The sequence below is a fragment of the Lissotriton helveticus genome, chromosome 1_1 (assembly GCF_964261635.1).
Source record: "Lissotriton helveticus chromosome 1_1, aLisHel1.1, whole genome shotgun sequence".
NCBI classification, from domain to species: domain Eukaryota; kingdom Metazoa; phylum Chordata; class Amphibia; order Caudata; family Salamandridae; genus Lissotriton; species Lissotriton helveticus.
Genome location: NC_136057.1, coordinates 155,481,851 through 155,501,587, shown reverse-complemented (window position 1 = coordinate 155,501,587; position 19,737 = coordinate 155,481,851). Strand labels below are relative to the sequence as shown.

Below are 19,737 nucleotides of genomic sequence, written 5' to 3'. Positions count from 1 at the left end.
CTGACTCCAGTAGGCTGGTTTTGAACAGTTTGAGGGCCCAGAAGGATCTATGTAGTTCCCAATAGTTACATTGGATATCGATTGACGAAATCTATGATCTGGTTACAAATTTCTATATGGATGCCCATATTTGTTCCGATGGAGACGTTATCTCCTGTTTCGTACAGGTTTTACCCCATTTTTCCTGTATTTAATTTTTTATCATTATTAGTGCTTGTGGTAATAAATATGTATATTTTTGCCTGTAGGTGGTTTTGGGTGGATACGCGTCTAATCCAGTTAATTTGTCTTATATTTGCGGTGTGCTTTAAAGATTGTGTTTCTGTTGAGTGCTTCTTTAAGTTTGAGGCAGTTATATTAGTCCATGTTTGTGAGGTTATGTTTCTGTTGAAGTGTTTCGAAAAGGATCAGTTTATCTGTCAGATCAAATCCTTAATATATATTTCAAAACCGGCCTGTTCTAATAACAGTGTAAAAAACGAGAGAGACCCCGTGCAACCAGGGTATTAGGGTACTAATCAATAGTGAAAAAAGGGGGATTCCTTGGTGATATCACCTATCAGTGAACTATGATGCATATATTATATCATTGTAGCCCATGTATAAAAAAATAGAAGTTTGGCACAAAATACAATTTTCTTTAGGTTTCCTTTTTATTTTAAGTAAGAAGGAATTTTTTTGATGTTTGTACAAAATTAAAAACACAACATTATAAAAACATTCAAATGCATATACATTAACGCCATTTCATATTAAAATCAATCCTTTACTTGAAAGGAGCGTACTTATAAAAACAGAAAATCTCACAGGAAAGGATAAATCAAAGGAGAAAACAAAACAGACACTATTGTTTGTCATATGGATACATATCAGGGAACCTGCAATTTAGGACCCACTCCAGGACACACTCAAAATTTGTTATCTCTGGGGTAAGCTCAATCCCTTGATTATGTTAATCTAAGCGTTGACGCGTTTCGATGGTTTATTTGTAATTAACCATCTTTTTCAAGACAAGATGGATAGGTTTCTCCTATTTCAGGCACTGGGTGGTTGCCGTTTTCAAAAGGTCCTGTGAATAAATATACTTGGATCAGTATCGTGTTGAAAATGCATCTGCCCTATCTGGTACATTCACATAAGTATATTCTTACTACATCATAATTCATTCTACCTTTAATTCTATACAATCTATTCATAGTTTCATGTAAGTCATTATAAAAAGACATTTAGGAACACTTTCTAAAATGTCTTAATCATATTAACATAGTCCATATGGCTATTATTTGTTATACATTTCTTCTCATCATTATATTTCATTCTAGCGTGGGCTCAAAGAATGTAAACATTTCTTATATATGGGCTCTTGGCATTCTTTATCTACACTACTTATCCAGCCCGCCTGGGAGTTATGTATTACAGCCGCCCCTTTCGGGATTGTCCCTCAGACATGGTGGATCGCAGGAATTAAGAGTCAAGCTATGGTGTTTACCTTATATCATCTTCATTAGTTTTCTTTCCTTTATCCTAGTTACATCCTTATGGTTTGTGGTTTTATGATTGCTCCCACGGGACTGTAAAGAGATTGTTTTTTGCAGTATTCTCTATATCATAGATTATGTTATACATTGCTGAATTTCTTTAGCTGTTACCTTTTATTAGTATTAATCAGTCTGATTACTAACAGTCTCCTCTTTTTCGCCACTTTGAGGGAAATCGGTAAGATCATGTAAGAAGCGATGCTCGTTTCCTGACTCTATATTAAAATATAATATAATCACATTATTTAATATGCTAAGTTTGCTGCTATTCCAATAGTTTTTCAGACCTTGAGCTAGGACTTGGATTCACGACATACCTTTTCAGAGTCTTGTTTTTATCTCCCAGAGGAGTCCACTTAATTTTTGATTCTTTTAGTTTTCTGATAGAAAGTTCTGTGGGCTCTACCTATTCTTGTTGCACTGAAAATAAGGAAAACATACCCTACTGGGTGTTCTGGCCAGTAGGGAAGACTCCATCCATCCCTTCTCTGTAAGTGAGATATCGGCTCATACAATTAATCAGAACGCTTTTAAAACTACCCAAGTACTTAACAACATCTATGGGTATTTTTCCTTTATTTTCAGTGCAACAAGAATAGGTAGAGCCCACAGAACTTTCTATCAGAAAACTAAAAGAATCAAAAATTAAGTGGACTCCTCTGGGAGATAAAAACAAGACTCTGAAAAAGGTATGTTGTGAATCCAAGTCCTAGCTCAAGGTCTGAAAAGCTATTGGAATAGCAGCAAACTTAGCATATTAAATAATGTGATTATATTATATTTTAATATAGAGTCAGGAAACGAGCATCGCTTCTTACATGATCTTACCGATTTCCCTCAAAGTGGCGAAAAAGAGGAGACTGTTAGTAATCAGACTGATTAATAGGTAACAGCTAAAGAAATTCAGCAATGTATAACATAATCTATGATATAGAGAATACTGCAAAAAACAATATCTCTTTACAGTCCCGTGGGAGCAATCATACAACCACTAACCATAAGGATGTAACTAGGATAAAGGAAAGAAAACTAATGAAGATGATATAAGGTAAACACCATAGCTAGACTCTTAATTCCTGCGATCCACCATGTCTGAGGGACAATCCCGAAAGGGGCGGCTGTAATACATAACTCCCAGGCGGGCTGGATAAGTAGTGTAGATAAAGAATGCCAAGAGCCCATATATAAGAAATTTTTACATTCTTTGAGCCCACGCTAGAATGAAATATAATGATGAGAAGAAATGTATAACAAATAATAGCCATATGGACTATGTTAATATGTTTAAGAAATTTTAGAAAGTGTTCCTAAATGTCTTTTTATAATGAATTACATGAAGCTATGAATAGATTGTATAGAATTAAAGGTAGAATGAATTATGATGTAGTGAGAATATACTTATGTGAATGTACCAGATAGGGCAGATGCATTTTCAACACAATACTGATCTAAGTATATTTATTCACAGGACATTTTGAAAACGGCAACCACCCAGTGCCTGAAATAGGAGAAACCTATCCATCTTGTCTTGAAAAAGATGGTTAATTACAAATAAACCATCGAAACGCGTCGACGCTTAGATTAACATAATCAAGCTTACCCCAGAGATAACAAATTTTGAGTGTGTCCTGGAGTGGGTCCTAAATTGCAGGTTCCCTGATATGTATCCATATGACAAACAATAGTGTCTGTTTTGTTTTCTCCTTTGATTTATCCTTTCCTGTGAGAATTTCTGTTTTTAGAAGTACGCTCCTTTCAAGTAAAGGATTGATTTTAATATGAAATGGTGTTAATGTATATGCATTTGAATGTTTTTATAATGTTGTGTTTTTAATTTTCTACAAACATCAAAAAAATTCCTTCTTACTTAAAATAAAAAGGAAACCTAAAGAAAATTGTATTTTGTGCCAAACTTCTATTTTTTTTATACATGGGCTACAATGATGTAATATATGCATCATAGTTCACTGATAGGTGATATCACCAAGGGATCCCCCTTTTTTCAGTGTTCTAATAACAATCAGTCCTCTGGTAACTTTAAAAACAAGAGACAGCTGATGATGTAGGTTTGCTGTCTTGCCAAATCGCACTCAACTTGCAGCAGAACCACTGCTACCTGTCAGGAGTACCAAAATACAGTAACTGGCTCACCATTCATGGAACTAGACAAGACTCGCTCTCCTTAAGGCTACAACCAACACGTTGATTCTGTTGAGACCAATAATCCAATTTTCCATTTTATGGGCCTGATCTGTAATTCATTACAGTATCCTGATCAGAAAAGAAAAAAGTCCACCTTAGTTGTCTTGGGGTAAGTGCTGTAGCCGATTTTCTTATTTTAACTAACAAAAATTTAAGATTTTAATACCCAAGAGTTGTCAGACTTCTATGAGCGGAGTTAGTTCAAGCAGCAAGATTTCCCAGGGAAATGATGTCCTTCATGTGCAACAACTAAGAAAATACTACTGTTGAGAATGTATAAACTATATAACCCAAGTATGGTAAACAATAATTTAGTAAGGAAGATACTACAAAAATTTAGACAATCTGATGATGTAGCTCAAATGTGGGTTATTTTTAGTCAAGAGTGTTCGATTGTAGTGATCAGGCCTATAGATGCAGTTTTGAGCACTTGAAAAAAACAATGCCTTTGTCAGCTTGTTTAGGAAAAAAACATGTCTTTAGTAAATTTTGTTTATTAAGGAAATTGTTATTCTTACTCGTATAGGCAACTCTTTAAGACTAGATTTGGGGCGGCAGAGAAAATTGTTCTCCTGGTCCAGGCATCTAAACGAGTCAGCCACCAAAGGAGTTCCTCTTTGGACTCTGGATCTAAAGAAACTGGGTCTGAATAAACGAGACCTCTATGAAGATTCCGGATTTTTAATCTATGAAGGGCCCGATAATGATGAGATTCTGGAAAAATTGTTTGTATGGAAGAAGCTAGGAGCCCACCAGGCGGGCTAACGATCTCTGAGAAAAATGGATGAAAGATAGAGTGTCTGACAAATCTCCTTTTTGATGAAGGTGACTTTTTGAAGAGCCAGTTGCAGAATAGATCGAGAAGTATCTATTAGGAAACTGAGAAACTCAAGTCCCGCCTTTGTCTTCCATTGGCAGAGATTGGCTGTCAATCACGCTTTCCCCGTGAAAACGCGATTCGGGGGCGTTTGTGTCTTTTTTTAAGTCCCGCCCTCTCCTCTTCCCATTGGCTGGAATTTTACCTTCCAGCCAATGGGAAGGGTAGAGCGCGAAAAACACGCCCCCGAATCTGCCGGCCGGGACACCCCCTTGACGTCATTCCCCGGGCCGCGCTGTGATTGGCTGCCGGCCCGGGATCTGACTTGTTTATATCGCCATTGATCACAGACTTGGAAAAGGAGCCATTCGCATCAGTTATTTACAAACGCTAGTACACCCGTGATTAGCAGGCAAGTGTACCAAATGCCGAAAACGCGCTCTACAGCATTAACAAAAATATGTTATTTGAAACCAAAATTTTGTATAGCTTCCGGGATTATGCCACTAAGAAATGTCACTAATTATATGCGCGCGCTAGTTGTTACGTGACGTTCTGTAGTTTAAAGCCTTCCTATTAGTTAATTCTATTTTGGAACTGATGTCCTTCGTTTATGTCTACACACAGCTGGCTCTTTCCAAACACTCACACGAGTGCACCTGGTGAATGGGGCGGCCGACTTTGGAAAAGGGCTTTCAGTCTTCCGCAAGAGGAGGAGTTTGGCTCTTGTTTAATAATTTTGGTTTTATCCCATTCCCGACCCCCCCCCTCCCGCTCTCCGTGTGCCCGTTCCCGCACCACTTGTAAATGCTCCCGCCCCCCCTCGCGCTAAAGTTTTACTCTTGCATTAACTCAGTTCTACTCTAGGCTGAGAAGCCCTCGTGCGCAACGTCCCCGTAGCCATGACAACTCAGTCACTCTATTGGTTGTGAGCAACAGCGCAGGAAGTGGTTTGCGGCGTCCAACAGGAAGTAAACTTAGTGTTTGCCACTTGCCAGCACTGTAGCCGGTGCACGGGAACTGTCACCTCCTCTCTCGTACCGCCCTCCGCAGGACAGGAGAGTGCCCCGACATCGGTGCGAATAATTAGACTTGAAAGCGCATTTTTAAAAAAGAACCAGGAAACTCTGCTTCCTGTGGCTGTTTCACCAGATGTTTATGAGGCGTCGTCTTGCAGGTGCGTGTAAAGAGGCACGGCAACACATTAGTTGGCCTCCCAAAGTCACTGTACCTGTGTAAAATGAAAGTGTGAACTGGGGTAGCTGTCGGGACCTCTTAAGTGCTCCGTGCTCACAATTAAGGACTCGGCTTTGCAGAGAAACAAAGTGCGACCCAACAGCAGTTTAGATTGGGAGATGCCATTCAACAAGTAGGGTTCTCACTATCTCTGCTCATTCGTCAGTACAAAGGGAACTGCGGCAGGACTGTCCATTGTCAATATAACATTTTGATTCGGTTCTGAAACATTGGGCAAACTGCGAAGAATGGCTTAGACGAGATGGCCCGCATTTTATCAAAATATGGCAACAACGTTATACTGTAGTTTAAAAACTCACATTTAAAAATCTCTGCTGCTTCAGTCGCCCCTTTAGTCTCTAGCCTTGCTCAAAAACAAGCTCAAGACCAACTCCTCTGGCCGTGAGATGCCACAATCTAAGATAACTTCATGTAACGAATGTTGATCTGTTATATGGCTGCAATGTGAATAACGTTATACTGTAGTTTGAAAAATCACATTTAAAAATCTCTGCTGCTTCAATCGCCTCTTTAGTCTCTAGCCTTGCTAAAAAACAAGCTCAAGACCAACCCCTCTGGCCGTGAGATGCCACTATCTAAGATAACTTCATGTAACGAATGTTGATCTGTTATATGGCTGCAATGTGAATGTGCTGAGGCGTCATTGCAAATCTCCCACTGCTTCTATGTTTCTGCGATCCACTACACTCACTACAACCTCACGTCCTGGTTCTTGCTGTGTTACACCATCCTCATTAAAAGCACTACTTTGACATACCAATAAACAAGCATTGGCAAAGCCAATAGGTTTCGCCTATGCAAGATTTATTGGCTTTGTCAAAAAAAATTGCATGTTGCACAGCGGTGCGAGCTGCTGTGCTACATAGCTTAAAGTAAAACAAAAGGAAAACGGTATGACGTGGCCAGACTTTGTCACAGTGTTTTTTATTTTTTTACTTTAAGCTAGGCACATGCAAATAAATTACAATTGTAATCTTCCCTATACTTAATATGCAGTTTATATTCTTGAACAAATGCCCATTGCAGTTACCAGCGTGTCAAAGTGTAGCTATCTGGAACACAACATGGAGAGGCTATGGCTTTTACGGTCAGAGCTACTGACTTTGGGGCTATTGTCTGGAGCACTCCCATTCACCAGTGTACATCATTGCAGCCCCTTTCACACTTGTTTGTTGCCTGTACAATCCCTTGTACACCTGATGTTACACAAAGAGCTTCTCCCACCCAAACCTGGTGGAAGAGGTGTGGCGCCGCGGCCAGGGCGACTGACGCTGGAATCTGGGGACCACGGTTCGATCCCCGGCTCCGGCGGCAGGTTAGCCCAGCACCATGTGACTCTGGGCAATAGCTCGCTTAATCTTCCCGATGGCCCCCCAGCGCCTAGAGACCCTTACGGGTGATTGTGCGCTTTACAAATGTGGACTTTACTTTTTACTTTTATTATCTACACACTCCCTCTCAGACTTCTTGCTGTGTACAACCCTTTTCACACTCCTTTTTTTATCTGCACAATCCCTCTCTCTCTCTCACTCCTACATCATCATCTCTCTCCCAGGTCTGTCACCTTTGAAGTCCTTTTTACACCTGTTGGTTACCTATGCGGTCGGTTCATCTCTAACAACAGTGTATAACTTGCACGGGGGGCTCGCAGTGTGTAGAGGGCTCTGTGTGGGTGTTTGGAGGGCTCTGTGTGGGTGTGTGGGGGGCTCTGTGTGGGTGTGTGGGGGGCTCTGTGGGTGGCTCTGTGTGGCTCTGTGTGGGTGTGTGGAGGGCTCTGTGTGGGTGTATGGAGGGCTCTGTGTGGGTGTATGGAGGGCTCTGTGTGGGTGTGTGGGGGGCTCTGTGTGGGTGTGGGGGGCTCTGTGTGGGTGTGGGGGGCTCTGTGTGGGTGTGAGAGGGGGCTCTGTGTGGGTGTGTGGGGGGGCTCTGTGTGGGTGTGTGGGGGGGCTCTGTGTGGGTGTGTGGGGGGGGCTCTGTGTGGGTGTGTGGAGGGCTCTGTGTGGGTGTGTGGAAGGCTCTGTCTGGGTGTGTGGGGGGGGCTCGCAGTGTGTGTGAGGGCTCTGTGTGGGTGTGTGTGGGGGGGCTCTGTGTGGGTGTGTGCGTGTGTGTGGGGGGGCCTGTGTTTGTGGGGGTGGCTCTGTGTGGAGGGGCTCTCTGTGGGTGTGTGTGGCATTTGCGAGAGATTAAGCTATTGGCATTGTAAATGACAATGCCATTTATTTATCGGTTTTCAAAACGAACACATAAATAAAAAAATTGTCATTTACAATGCCAATAGCTCTAACTTTTCCAAAGGCGAAACCGTTGCATTGTAAATGCTTGTTTTTTTTGCTCCCCATGCCATTCCAGTTTTAACCCAACCATCTGCAAATCAGTCTTGACCCTGATCCCTATGGGAACAGTCAAGCCCGCACTGCCAGGCCAGGTTCTCCCTGGACTCGAAAAAAGCATCCTGGGAGCGGTTTTGGGGTTTCTCCCTTCATCAGCTAGGTTAGCTTGACTCCAGTGGCATGGAGAGCACGGGACCCGCGTCTTGGCATGCCTTTCCCACTTGGGGAAACAAATGCTAACAGCAATTGATGGACCAAATGCAGAATGATGTCATACATTCACCCCATACAGAGTACTGGGCCAAAATCAATTGTTTGATTTTTTTGCTACCCATGCCATTCCAGTTTGAACCCAGCCATATGCAAATCAGTCTTGACCCTGATCCCTATGGGAACAGTCCAACCCGAACTGCCGAGCCAAGTCCTCCCTGGACTGGTAACGAGCATCCTCGGTTTCGTGCTTTCACCCCATATCAGCTAGGCTAGCTTGACTACAGCGGCCTGGAGAGCACGGGACCCACGTCTGGGCATCTCCAAGTTCTATGTTTGTCATCGGCAGCTCCGAGGCGCTTGTCATCAATTTTATTGCTACACAAGTATATCTTCATTCAGACAAGAGGTGGGGAAGGGCAGTGTCTTCCAGGACTGGGATGGTACTTGGGCTTCCAAAAATGCTGTTTGGCACGTTTTCTTGTAAGCTGTTTGCTGTAGGTATTTTTTTGTGTGTCATAGTGTGGTTTATTTTTTTTTCTTTTATTTGTTTATTAAGAATACACTGTAAATGTGAATAGTGTTGCTTGGGTTGCTTTTGAAAAGTGGCCGCACATGGGATTGACAAGTGTTTCTTTTAGTCTCGATGGGGCTCTATTTCCCCCTCCAGGATATCACAAGGGTGTTCAATACTTTGTTACAAGTCATGCCAGCTTCTCTCATTAACATATAGTATACTTAATTCTAGGAGCCACTTTTAACTCTAGAGAGTCAGGGTTAGGGACAGGGCGGGGCTTATCTGTAAAGACTTTTCAGGGTGCCGGAAGAGCAGGTTCTGACCAAGTCGCAAGGCCAACCCAGCATACTAGCCTACACAGTGTTTTGAATTGTCCAGTAAGCAGCCTCATTCTCTTTCAGCTTCCAGGGTGCCCTTTCAGACTTCTGCTGTCACATCTCTAGCACAATCCTCATGCAGTCAGGATTTTCCATTTGTATGACATAGTGTGATCCTCTGCACCATGTAAGATGCGCAGGCTAGCTGACTGTCAGTTGTCTGCTGGTTTTATCAAAACCACCAGATAACGGCTGAGCTAGAGAGAAACCAAAAATATTTATGCATCAGATCAAATCAGCCTGCTGTAAACGTGCAAAACTTTTCTCAGGCCATTCAGCATGGCATGGGGCGGGGAAGGGCCAGTGGGTACACCACTGGTAAGTACAAATCCTTCTATGCCAAACACACACCTGTCACCTATATATCTCTGTGCCCCTCTCTTGTCACGTGAGCCACTCCGGGACTCCTTATAAGGTCACAGAACCCAGAAGGCCCCTGTCTCCATTGCTGAAGAGTACAGGGTGTGCTGCAGCCCCCTCAGAATTACCATGCTGGAGTTCAGAAGGTGAGCGACCAATCTAGATCCTTTTAAATTGTGTTTTTATCTTGACGGGTTTGTGATGCATTCAAAGACAGAGGTCAAATGTCAGGCTATGTCTTCTGACACATTGCTGCTTAGTCTTTTCACATGGGGATGGGTGCTTGCTTTTAACTGCAAAGTTAGAGCACTTAGTAAAGAGAAGTATCTGATAATCTTGCTGGGGTACAGGGAGTGGGAAAGGAAAGGCTGTGGAATCTTGGTTTCTTTCTAACACACAACAAAATTTAAATACCTGTAAATGAACCAAACACAAATTTCAAATCTATCATCAGTTAGAAAGTACAAAAGAAGCAATCTTTTTTGTAATTCTGAAGGGTGATGGATACAAACATTTTAATAGGATCCGAACAAATCAAGTCACTCGACTTAGCGATGTGCAAATGATAAATACTTGGTGAAGCCCGATTACTGTTTGTGAGCCATGGTTTTATCTGTAAAACTTCCCCAGGGTGAATTTTGTGGCAATTTCAATGGGAAATGTGGTGTTGATAAAGGGGAGTGTGCCAAACCATGCTTTATTAATGTATTTGTGACAGTGTGCTCCAAAATGCATCACCAGCTACACACCACACCCTTACCACTCTCCCGCTGAATGGGCGTGGCTTGCTTGCTATACCTACTCTTCGTGTGATGCTTGGATTTTTTACAATTCCCATGAATTCAGTGAGGTAACATTAATGGGGGCTCCACCGCCTCACTATGTAGTTTATCCTCGCAGAGCAGATCTGTGTCGCTGATTGAAAACCTCTGAAGAGGAGGCCAGCTCCTCTCTCAGCCTGCTACTTCCAGCAGGACCGCTTCTTCACTTTAGTGCTGCTGCAGTCCGGCCCCCTCTCTCACCATCCCTGTGGACCGTTCTCTTTGGTGCTAGCGCTTCCGCTGCATTCTAGAATGTTTGGCAAGCCATTGCACTGGTGGGGTCTGTTTCTAGTCTACCATTCTTGTTGCAAAGACACTACAGATTCTCTCTCTATATATTTATGCTTATTTAACACCTATTTACAGGTACATCGTTTTTTCCCTAAAATTGGCAGTGCAAACCTACTAGAAGCTTCTGGTCTCTCGAGCTCAGCCTGTCTCAATAGGTCGAGCTTTGGAGACCTCTTGTATATACTTTAGTATATACTTCTTTGTGGGCTTAACGCCCGCACACTGCTTTTTATTTGTTTGTATCAGCGTCCTTTAAAAATCCTTGCTTGTATTTTTACTGCCACTATTTCCACACTCTCAGAACACCCTCAACAAGGGAAGGCTCTACACACCCAGCCTGAACACCAATCAGATGCCGCAGTTATCCATCCTCAGACAACTAATTGCTAACAACAAGTACTGAGCATGTAGGGGTGGGTCAGCTAAATTAACTGCTACCTTGATGTCCCAGGGAAGGATTGCTTGACCGGTCAAGACTGCTTGTTCAGGAACGTATCTTTGAACACCTACCCTGCATGAAGCACGGTCTCCTCCCCCAAACACGTCTGGGTGTAATAGGCAGCGATACAGTCTGGTGCTTCTCTTGCTTTGGAAGAACCAGCCCCAGAGTTCCACCCTTCTCCTTAACACAAGGAATGCAGACCGGTAGACTACGGGTAGGCAGAAGACCAGGGCAGGGTGCTGAACAGTGCTGTGCAGCGGTCCTGTAGGCAGGGTCACAGGAAGTATGTTGCAGTAGTGGACCAAATTATGTGGCAGGGTGAATTAAACGATGCAGCAATTAATTCACTATTTTGTAAAGCAAACGTGGCACCTTATTAGTACCAGTTTAACCTGAAGACAGCAGTCAGCAACTCAAAGGTGGCTAGTAAGCTTCTGCCAAGGAACTTTTGATATGATTGAAATAGTGTTTTTGGTTGTAATCTGCAAAGTATGTATCGTGTGGTGTAGTATGTGGCTAGGGTTGCAAATCCACAACTATGTGGAAAATGTAGCAGTTTTGCATAATTTAAGTTCTTCCTATAAATCAATGCTGGTCATTCATAGTCTATGCCTTGAACACATTCCTCTAACACTCCTCAAGCAGGAAGGACAACGGTGGTTTTCTTTGTCTCAAGAAATAGTAAAACTCACTAGACAGCAATGAGTTGCTGCAAATGCACTTGAGAGAGTTGTTCGCCCAAGCAGAGCATTTGTGGGTGAATGAAAAGGGCTATAAATTAGTTTATGAATTCATAAATTAGCCACATTAGACGCATGGTCACTTGTAGCTTGAAGCCTAAAAGCAAAAGAATTACAGCCCTGGCACGTGATCCTATGTGAGGTTAACAAAAGAAAATGCAAAATCATGATGCAATAGGTCTTTGTTGAGATTATATTCACTTTTTAATGTCGTTTTCCTTTCTTTTTTCAGCTCTGCCTGATTCTGCAGCTAGCCAACAAAAAGAGGGAGCTGCAGCTACACAGCCAAAGCCTTCGGCAAAGTCACTGGTGAGCTTGTGTGTTGTGTCTGTGTGCTAACCCTTCCCCAAATACACTAATTATCTACTTTTCAGTAGTTTCACTGTAAATATAAATATACAGCCTCTGAAGTTGTTGTTTGTCCCTTCCTAGGGTGCGCTGCGAACGCCTGCCCCTGCATTGCCACCATGAGTGAAGACGATGGCCCAGCCGAGAGGAAAAAGCGATTTGTGCTTCCATCTCAGGACGTCGACATTGCCCCGGTGAGAGTGGGCAGGAGGCACCAGAATAGTGCTTTTATTTGTGTCGTGTTGAGCCAGTCGTTCACCACAACCCCCTGAGAGGCAATGTAATAATGGTGTAGGTCTGCCATCCCCATACCCCTGTCGTAGAGGAACTGGTGGCAGCTGCTGAAGGCGATACAAGTTTGATCCCCAGCTCAAAGGAAGGACAAATGATGGAGTGGAGGGCAGTAAACCATTCGACAGGGATAGGGAGGGTTATATTCTGGAAGACGTATAGGAATTGGGGTAGTCCCATCATTTTGAAGAGGGCCACATGCCCGAGTATGTGGAGGAGCCCACTACCCCAGCGCTAAAGGTCTTTTTCATTCATGCGCTGTCTTGAAGAGACTTGTTGTGTACAACCTATGGGCTTCAGCTCGCCCATGGGCTTCCCATTTGCTTGCTTCATTGTCGCTCTCTTATCCTTTGTCCCAGTGTGTCCAGGTCATGCTTGTGTCATGCCTCTTCCTGTGTTTGGCCTTCCTTAAGAGCATGGATCAATTACTTGTGTCCATTCACTGCTCCCTGTTTGGGAGCTAAATTTTTTAATTGAATTGGAGCACTCCATACGAGTGCTCCTGGTTTCACAAGCTCCGTCTCCTCCCACCCGCCCCATCCCTGTTACTTCTTGAGTTTGAGTTTGAAAATATTTATAAAGCGTACTGCGACCAAGCGGCTTCCTGGTGCTAATAGATAGAGAGTATCAGATGGAGGAGGCAGCCAGGGAATTACAGAATGGTAAAGGCTTGGGCAAACAGGTATGTTTTGAGCGCCTTGCGGAAATGGGAGTAGACAGTGATAACCCGAATGGTGAGCGGAAGACCGTTCCAGAGCCGGGGTGCAAGAACAGAAAATCTGGTGCCACCAGTTCTGGATTTGGGAAAACGAGGAACATTAAGGAGTGCCTGACTGGAAGACCGGAGGTTGCAGCTAGGAAGGTAATGAGTAATCGGGAGTTGATGAAAATGGGGGCAGTGCGGGCACGGGCCATAAAGACTAGGCATCCCATCTTGAAGAGGGTACTCTGCAAGATGGGAAGCCAATGGAGGGACTTGAGGAGGGGGGTAGTGTGGTGATATTTAGGGAGTCGGTGGACAAGCCGGGCTGCCTGATTTTGGATGGTCTGAAGGCGCCGAAGCTCATAGGCAGGGATGCCCGCGTACAGGCAGTTCCCGTAGTCCAACCGGAAGACGATCATGGCAAGGACAATTATTTTGAGGGCATCAAAAGAAAAACGGGAAACCTTGCGGATGATCCTGAGGGACAGAAAGCAGGACGACACGACAGAGCTAACCTGAGGACGCATGGAGAGGTCCCGACTGATTTTAATGCCAAGAGTTTTTACTGTTGCCGAGGGGACCGGAGGAGGGCGGAAGATGGAAGGCCAAAGGGCAGGCGTCCAGTGACTAATGGCGCCACCAGTCAGGACTAGCTGCGATTTGTCCGGGTTGAGCTTGAGATGGTTTTGGTTCATCCACTCAGAAATGAAAATAAGCACAGTTTGAAGTTTAAGAGGGGAGCCAGGAGTGGGGGAAAGATCAAAAATCAACTGAAGGTCATCCGCGTAGTTGTACACAGAAACCTCCATGCTGAGTAAAGAAACAATAAGGGGGTAGATATAGAGAGTAAAGAGAAGGGGGGAAAGAGAGGAACCTTGGGGGACTCCACAAGGCACCGGGCGGGGGAGGGGGGGGCAGAGAAACCTGAAAGGCGAACAGCCTGCGTCCTACCCTGGAGGAACGAGGAGAGCCAGGAGAGGGCAGTGCCCTGAATGCCCGCCGCCCTAACACGGCCGAGAAGGATGGAGTGGTCGACCGCCGCTTTTGACACGGACAGATCAAGGAGCACCAGGGCCTGAGGGGAGTTGGAGTCCGCCTTGCTCTTCAATTCATCAAGAACAGAAGTGACTACCGCTTCAGTCGAATGGACTGGGCGGAAGCCAGCTTGATGGGAGGCGAGAAGATGGTTGTCCTCCAAGTAGGTCGACAGGCATGAGGTAATGTGGCTCTCCAGGATTTTGCCAAGGTAGGGGAGCAGGGAAATGGGCCTAAAATTGGCAGGGAGGGAGGGGTCACAGTCAGATTTTTTTAGAATAGGGATGACTGTAGCAGATTTGAACGAGGATGGGACTATACCCTGGACAATCAGGATCAGCGGATCGTGTATGTGTATTTATTCCCCTCCTCACCCACCCTCTCGCTGTTTAAGTAGCTTTTTTTACTTTTAAAAATGTTCTTGTGTTTCATTATTAAAGGCATTTGACTATCTATATCGGTTATTTTTTACGTTTCTAGAAGAAAAAATATATTTTCACATAAAATCCAAAGCGTGTAGTCACTTTCATTGGATACACAATATCAAAATAGTAGCTTAGTCTTCGAAACCCGGCTGTTTTTTATTGTCTTTCATTTTTCTTGAATAATTGGGATCCATGGTTCGAATTTTGAAATGGCCAATGTGCTCATAGTCGGTGAGCATGAGCACTGACGTCAGAATTAATAATTGGCTGACCTACCAGTGTTGCTCTATCTAACTGTGTTCTTCCTGTTTCCCAAAGTCTTGTAATCTCATTTGCTGACCCAGAACCCGCAGAGATGTTTGGTCACCATGGCCAGTAAGACTGCTACCGTCAGCAGGGTAGTTCGGGTAACTTTGCAAATGCCCCCTTATTTGAAAGGAGAGACTCATACGGGAGGGCTAAAGAAACTTGGTGCAGGAAATATATAACTATAGTAATGTACTGCAGAAACTGTGCACACTCCAGGACCATACTCGAGAAGGACCAATCAAACTTATTAAAGGCCTTTTCAAAGTTTATCAGGAGCAGTGCTGCCAGGTGGCGGAGACAGTGTCCCTGGGACAAAGCCAGCTGGACTCTACGGATTAAGTGATGCATGCCACAGGCTGGCATGAAGCCGCACTGATGAGGGTGGGTCAGATACAGCAGGGTTAAATGCAACCATTGGCCAAGACCTTAGCAAACACCTTGATCACTGAATTGATGAGGGATATAGGCCTATAGGAGGCACAACTATTCAAGGCTTGGCCTACCTTGGGAATGACCTTGATCGAGACCACATCAAGCTCTTGGGGAAAGGCGCCTATACGCACATCCTCAGTGCATATGTCCAGCAGGGGCTTGATCAAAACGGACCAAAAACTACAAGCACATTGTTTGAGTACATGTCAATAAGGGGTGGGATCCAAACGAACCAACACGTACTATAGTATTCGATAGTGAGCCAGTAGAGGCGCGGTCTTAACGGAGGGCATGGCCGAGAGTGCCGCCCCAATCTTGTCTACCGTGATAGCCTGGTCCAGTTTGTTGGGCGTGGTCGGAAGAGGGATCTCAGTCAGCAGCCAGTGCGCCAGGAGCGGGTGCACCACCTGCTGGGGAGGCGGAGGCCTGGGGCATACAACACCCGGTAGGAGGTAGCAAACACCCGCAGAATGTTAGGGGTTCAGACTTGACACAACCAATAAACAATGCTAACTAAAGTGCATTTGAATACATTAATTTATGAAATGCAATGAGGAGAACTTCGGAAAAATCTGAAAATGATATTAGGAGAAGACTGAGAGCAGAGACAAGTGGTAGTGGCCGGTGGCAAGGGTGGCAGCTGAGGATGGCGGATATAAAACAAGCTAGAGGATGGTAATTGATGGATAATTGATTATTGTTGGATTGTGGGAGAGGTGGAAGTTAAGATTATCCAGTATTAGGGTATCTTTCATAGATTCACATGCCTGAATCATTCCCCGTCGTCGAGGCGGGAGTCCCACGGTAAATAAAATATATAATAGCAGTGCCTAAAATTTCTTGTAGTAGGCTGGAAAAGCCTAAAGGCCTAACTAGGCCTCAAAACTTAGCAGCCTATCTACATCATTATGTAAAAAGACCTGAAATATTAGCCTCAGCCAATCAGCTGTCCTCACCCTCTAGAACCTTCCCTGCTCAGGCAGTTCTCCTCAGATTTTCACCGCACTTCGTGTGTAAGGGAGTCTCCCTGAGTGCCTACTCAGTTTTTTGGATTTTCTAGCTTAAAATGTCTGAAAGGAAAGCTCTTTTCAAACCCTGTGGAACCTGCTTCAAGAAGAGAGTCCATGTGGATGACAAGCACTCGGATTGTATTTATTGCCTACACCCTTCACATGTGGTGAAGGACTGTAGAATTTGCCGTACCTTCCCTCAGAAAACCATCAGGGATAGGGAGGCAAGGGTTCTTTTGTGGCTGAAGTCTTCATCTGCTGATGAGGAGGACAAAGCCTCAACTTCTAGCAAGAGAGCTAGATCCACGGACAATGCTTCTCCTGAGAGAAAGAAATTGTTGAAATCCTCTCAGAAAGCTTCAGAACCCTCTCAGAGTGCATCGGCTTCTTCACATGTGAGTACTACCCAGACCAAAACTTTAACTCTGGTGTCTGTACCAACTACTACTTGGACTTCTACCTCCTCTTCTACTTCTGTGGTTACCACTTCAGCTATCACGTCACCTTTGATGTCTGTTCCACCTTTAATATCAAAAACCAAGTCACAGTCTTTGAAATCCTTCTCTGCGAAGGCTCCATCGACTAAAACGTCTGCTCCGTCGACGACCGCACGGCCGTCGTCGACGAAAACAATGTCTCCAAGGGATTCGTCGTCAAAGACATCATCGACGACCTCGTCGACGAAGATCTCGTCGACGAAGACGCCACCATCGGACACGTCGACGACGGCGTCGTCGACGAGAACACCATCGACGACCCCGACGACGAAGGGATCGTCGACGAAGACACCATCGACGGCCCCGTCGACGAGGGACCCGTCGACGAAGACACCATCGACGACCCCGTCGACGAGGGACTCGTCGACGAAGACACCATCGACGGCCCCGTCGACGAGGGACCCGTCGACGAAGATACCATCGACGGCCCCGTCGACGAAGATACCATCGACGGTCCCGTCGACGAGGGACCCGTCGACGAAGACGCCGGCGACGGTCTCGACGACGAGGGACCCGCCGATGACGGCCTCGTCGATGACGGCGTTATCGACACTCTCAACATCGAAGGACTCGTCATTGACAATACCTTTGACGGCCTCGTCGACGACAAAATCTTTGGCGTTGGCAGCGCCGTCGACGGAGAATCCGTTTACTGGGGCTTCTGCTCATCGGCTGCACGGTTCCCCACCTGCAAAGATACAATTCACTCATTTCCAAATGAAAACTTACAAAAGGCAGGATTATTCACATATATCTCCGCTCTTGCCATCACACATTTTGGAGACATACATGCAAGGAGAGTCAGAAGAAGGAGAAGAGGATGATGACCCCTTTGGGATTGCCTGTCACCCTTCTCAATTGCATATTAAACTTCAAGAGGATGATGAAGAAGAGTTTCAGGAGCAATATACGCATGACGTCTACTCCACTCCATATCAGTCACCTCGTTCTAGACTCCCTCGGTCTGAGGACACAACACATTTACCTACTTCCTTAATACAGGACTTGCAAGCTATGTTGGCAGATTATCGACAGAGATTTCCTCCAACTGAGGGTGCGCCCGCTGGGTCATCTGCTCCGGCTACTGTGCCACGACCTCCGTCGCCAAGAGCTCCTTTGTCTCCACAGCCACGTACTTCACCAATTCCTCAGGTTTTGGACAGTTTGTCCTCTGATGGTGACGAAAGTAGAGAGGAGGGAGAATTACCGGATAACACTCCAGTGGACCCTTGGGAGGATTATGTCATCCCTACACCTTCTCCGCCTCCTCCCCGTCCTTCAGACTCTCCACCTGAAGATATTGGGGGTTTTCACAATATTATGCAGAGAGCTGCTAATAGATTTCAATTGGTCGTCACAGTTGAGCAGTCGGACTGCTTTTTACATGACTTTAAGGAAGGGTATCGGAGAGTGATCAGAGCCATACCTATTATTGACTATATCTGGAAGGAAGGCCTCAATATTATGAAAACACCAGCCTCCATTCCAGCAGTTTTACAAAGGATTGATAAAAAGTATCGAGCACCATCCGATACACCTGCTTGTTTGATCGGCCATCCTCGACCGGATTCGGTCATTTCTCAGGCGGCGCAGCAAAAGTCCAAGAATCCTTCTGCTCCCATCTCAACGCCACCTGACAAGGAGGGAAGAAGGCTTGACGCCATTGGGAAGAAATTTTCTGCAAACGCAGCAGCATCCATTAAAGCAGCTAATTCCTTAGCTATCCTGGCTCGATATGACAGGCAGATGTGGTCGGAGCTCTCGGAATATCTTGAGCTGATCCCGGAGGATCATCAGATGGATGTACGCAGAATTGTGCAGGAAGGTGAAAGGGCGGCCTCAGAAATTATTGATTGCGCCCTAGACATTTCTAATACCAACTTTCGACAACGGGCTGGAGCAATTGTCCTTAGACGTCAAGGTTGGCTCAAGGCTACCACCTTTAGACCTGAGGTCCAAACCAAGATCTTGGACATGTCTTTCGATGGTGAGTCCTTGTTTGGAAAGCACATTGATGACGCTTTATTGGCTATTAAAACCGATACCGATACAGCGAAATCTCTGGGAACCCTGCAATACAAGAGGGGGTCCTTTAGAGGTGCAAGAGGTCGTGGTTACTCCTCCAGAGGAAATTATTCAAACCAACAAAATCGACAGTATCAATCATCCTACAACAAACCATACTATCAATCTTCTAACAGGCAGCCTGCTTCTGGTTCTTTCTCTCGGCAGGGAGGACAACGGCGCTCAGGTAATCAAAGGAGAGATTCTAACAAGCGCCAATGAGCTTTGCCGGATGTCGGCCACTCCTTTTTCCCTTCCCGTGGGCGCCAAGATTTCCGCCTTTTACCATCAATGGAGGAAAATAACTTCAGATCAGTGGGTCCTGGATTTGGTCAGCAAGGGACACACTTTGGAGTTTTTACAAAAACCTCCCACAACGCCGCCCAGGGGTCCCCCTCCCCCTCGTCTGCGCTTACTCTTCAAAGAAGCCTTAAAGATGCTACACAAGAATGCAATAGAACTAGTCCATCCTTCTCAGAAAGGGCTGGGCTTTTATTCACGTTTCTTCCTTGTGGAGAAAAATTCAGAAGAGTGGCGTCCAATATTGGACCTGCGCAAACTCAACAAATATCTAAAGAAACAGAGTTTCCGCATGGTAACGTTGAAGGACATTCTGAATTGTCTGAACGAAGGAGACTTTCTGGCTTCTCTGGATATGCAAGACGCATATTTTCACATCCCTATTCACCCCAACCACCGCAAATTCCTAAGATTTCAAGTG

At 44.9% G+C, this 19,737-nt stretch overlaps 1 protein-coding gene across 3 annotated transcripts in view; it reads left to right on the top strand.

Moving 5' to 3' along the window:
• Window positions 1-19,737, top strand: part of ERCC1 (ERCC excision repair 1, endonuclease non-catalytic subunit) — a 146,243-nt gene that overhangs the window by 97,746 nt on the left and 28,760 nt on the right. For 2 of the 3 annotated variants that reach the window (XM_078659309.1, XM_078659311.1), the window contains exons 2-3: window positions 12,135-12,211; window positions 12,335-12,444. In XM_078659309.1, the coding sequence (XP_078515435.1) occupies window positions 12,370-12,444 (75 nt within the window). In that variant the 5' untranslated portion in view covers window positions 12,135-12,211; window positions 12,335-12,369. Of the gene's footprint in view, window positions 1-5,535; window positions 5,735-12,134; window positions 12,212-12,334; window positions 12,445-19,737 lie in introns of those variants that run through there. The other variant, XM_078659310.1, reaches the window with a different exon arrangement.